The 1309-nt window shown below is 53.1% G+C and overlaps 1 protein-coding gene across 1 annotated transcript in view; it reads right to left on the reverse strand.

The window, feature by feature from the left end:
• The window catches only part of VOLCADRAFT_81369 (uncharacterized protein), a gene marked incomplete at its 5' end in the record, with an annotated part of 10786 nt that overhangs the window by 4695 nt on the left and 4782 nt on the right, over positions 1-1309 (reverse strand). Inside the window, 4 exons of the mRNA XM_002951178.1 lie at positions 211-377; positions 596-701; positions 896-1046; positions 1187-1274. Of these exons, the coding sequence (XP_002951224.1) occupies positions 211-377; positions 596-701; positions 896-1046; positions 1187-1274 (512 nt within the window). The remainder of the gene's footprint in view (positions 1-210; positions 378-595; positions 702-895; positions 1047-1186; positions 1275-1309) is intronic.

Genomic DNA, 1309 nt, shown 5'->3' on the forward strand with positions numbered 1-1309 from the left:
TAGAGGGTGACGGAAGGGGGGAGAGAGGAGGAGAGGGGGAGGGAAGGGGTCATGAAACCACGAAAAGCGTATTCCGCTGCCTTTCGGCACAAAAGCGGGACACACCTTTTCCGCGGCATAGCCTACACTTTCCAAGATTGCTGTACGGCAGGGAAAAACACAGCGTCATAGCAGCATCACAAAGCTTTGCAATCAGTTTATTCGACCCACCGTCCGGCCCCAGCAGCCCCAACTTGATGGGAATGAGCACCGGCAGCTTGGCGTCCTGCCCGGGGCTTGGCGGGGTGTTCTGCTTGCATGTGAGTCTGTATGTCTTGGTCGCGGCGTCGTACGACGTGGACACGTGCAGGTTGGGGGTACTCGCCTGACTGTACCACCTGCACAGCACAGCGCACACACAAGATCCATCCATCCATCTATCCATACATATACCCATACATATATCCATACACACACACATACACATCGACACACGCATTTACACACATACATACATACACATTTTCACACAGACATAAGAGACAAATCCACACACACAGACATACAGACACACATACAGACACACATACATACACATTCACATACACGCACGTACCTGCCCAACGTGTCCAGGTTGACCCCATTCGCATCCGCCATGGCCGCCAGGAAGTCATCGCAGGTGACTGCGTGGCCGTCATGGCGCTGGAAGTACAGATCCATACCTTTCAGATGAGCATTTGAAAGGGTGGGGGGGGGGAAAAGAGGCGGAAGAGAAGTGGAGGAAAAAGGGCGACCGGGTGTTCTAGAAATCTGAGGATCGAAAGGGGTTTGAAGGTTTTTTTTTGTGTGTGTGAATGTATGTATGTGTGTGTGGGCCACCCTGCCGCCGCCGCCGCCACCCTCTCCCCATTCTCACCCTTACGGAAACCCTCCTTCCCGAGGAGGGTGTCGTACAGCCGTACGACCTCGGCGCCCTTCTCGTACACCGTCAGCGTGTAGAAGTTGTCCATCTTGATGTACGACTCGGGTCGGATGGGGTGAGCCATGGGGCCGGCGTCCTCCGTGAACTGTGTGTGTGTTGAGGGGGGGGAGGGAGGGGAATCAAATGATGATGATGATGATGATGTTCACGATGATAATAACTACAACCATTATGATTATGGAGCAAGAGGAGCAAAGGGTTGATGTGAGCTGAAATGGGGCTAACAAAACGAAGACAACGGTCCCAGGCGGAAGCGTTCATCAAAGGATTCACCATCTTGAAAAAAAATGAGGAGCAAAACTGGAATAATACCCTCCCCTCGGGCCTCACCTCTGTCAGGTATCGCCG

This window comes from Volvox carteri (genome assembly GCF_000143455.1).
Source record: "Volvox carteri f. nagariensis unplaced genomic scaffold VOLCAscaffold_22, whole genome shotgun sequence".
In the NCBI taxonomy this organism is placed as follows: domain Eukaryota; kingdom Viridiplantae; phylum Chlorophyta; class Chlorophyceae; order Chlamydomonadales; family Volvocaceae; genus Volvox; species Volvox carteri.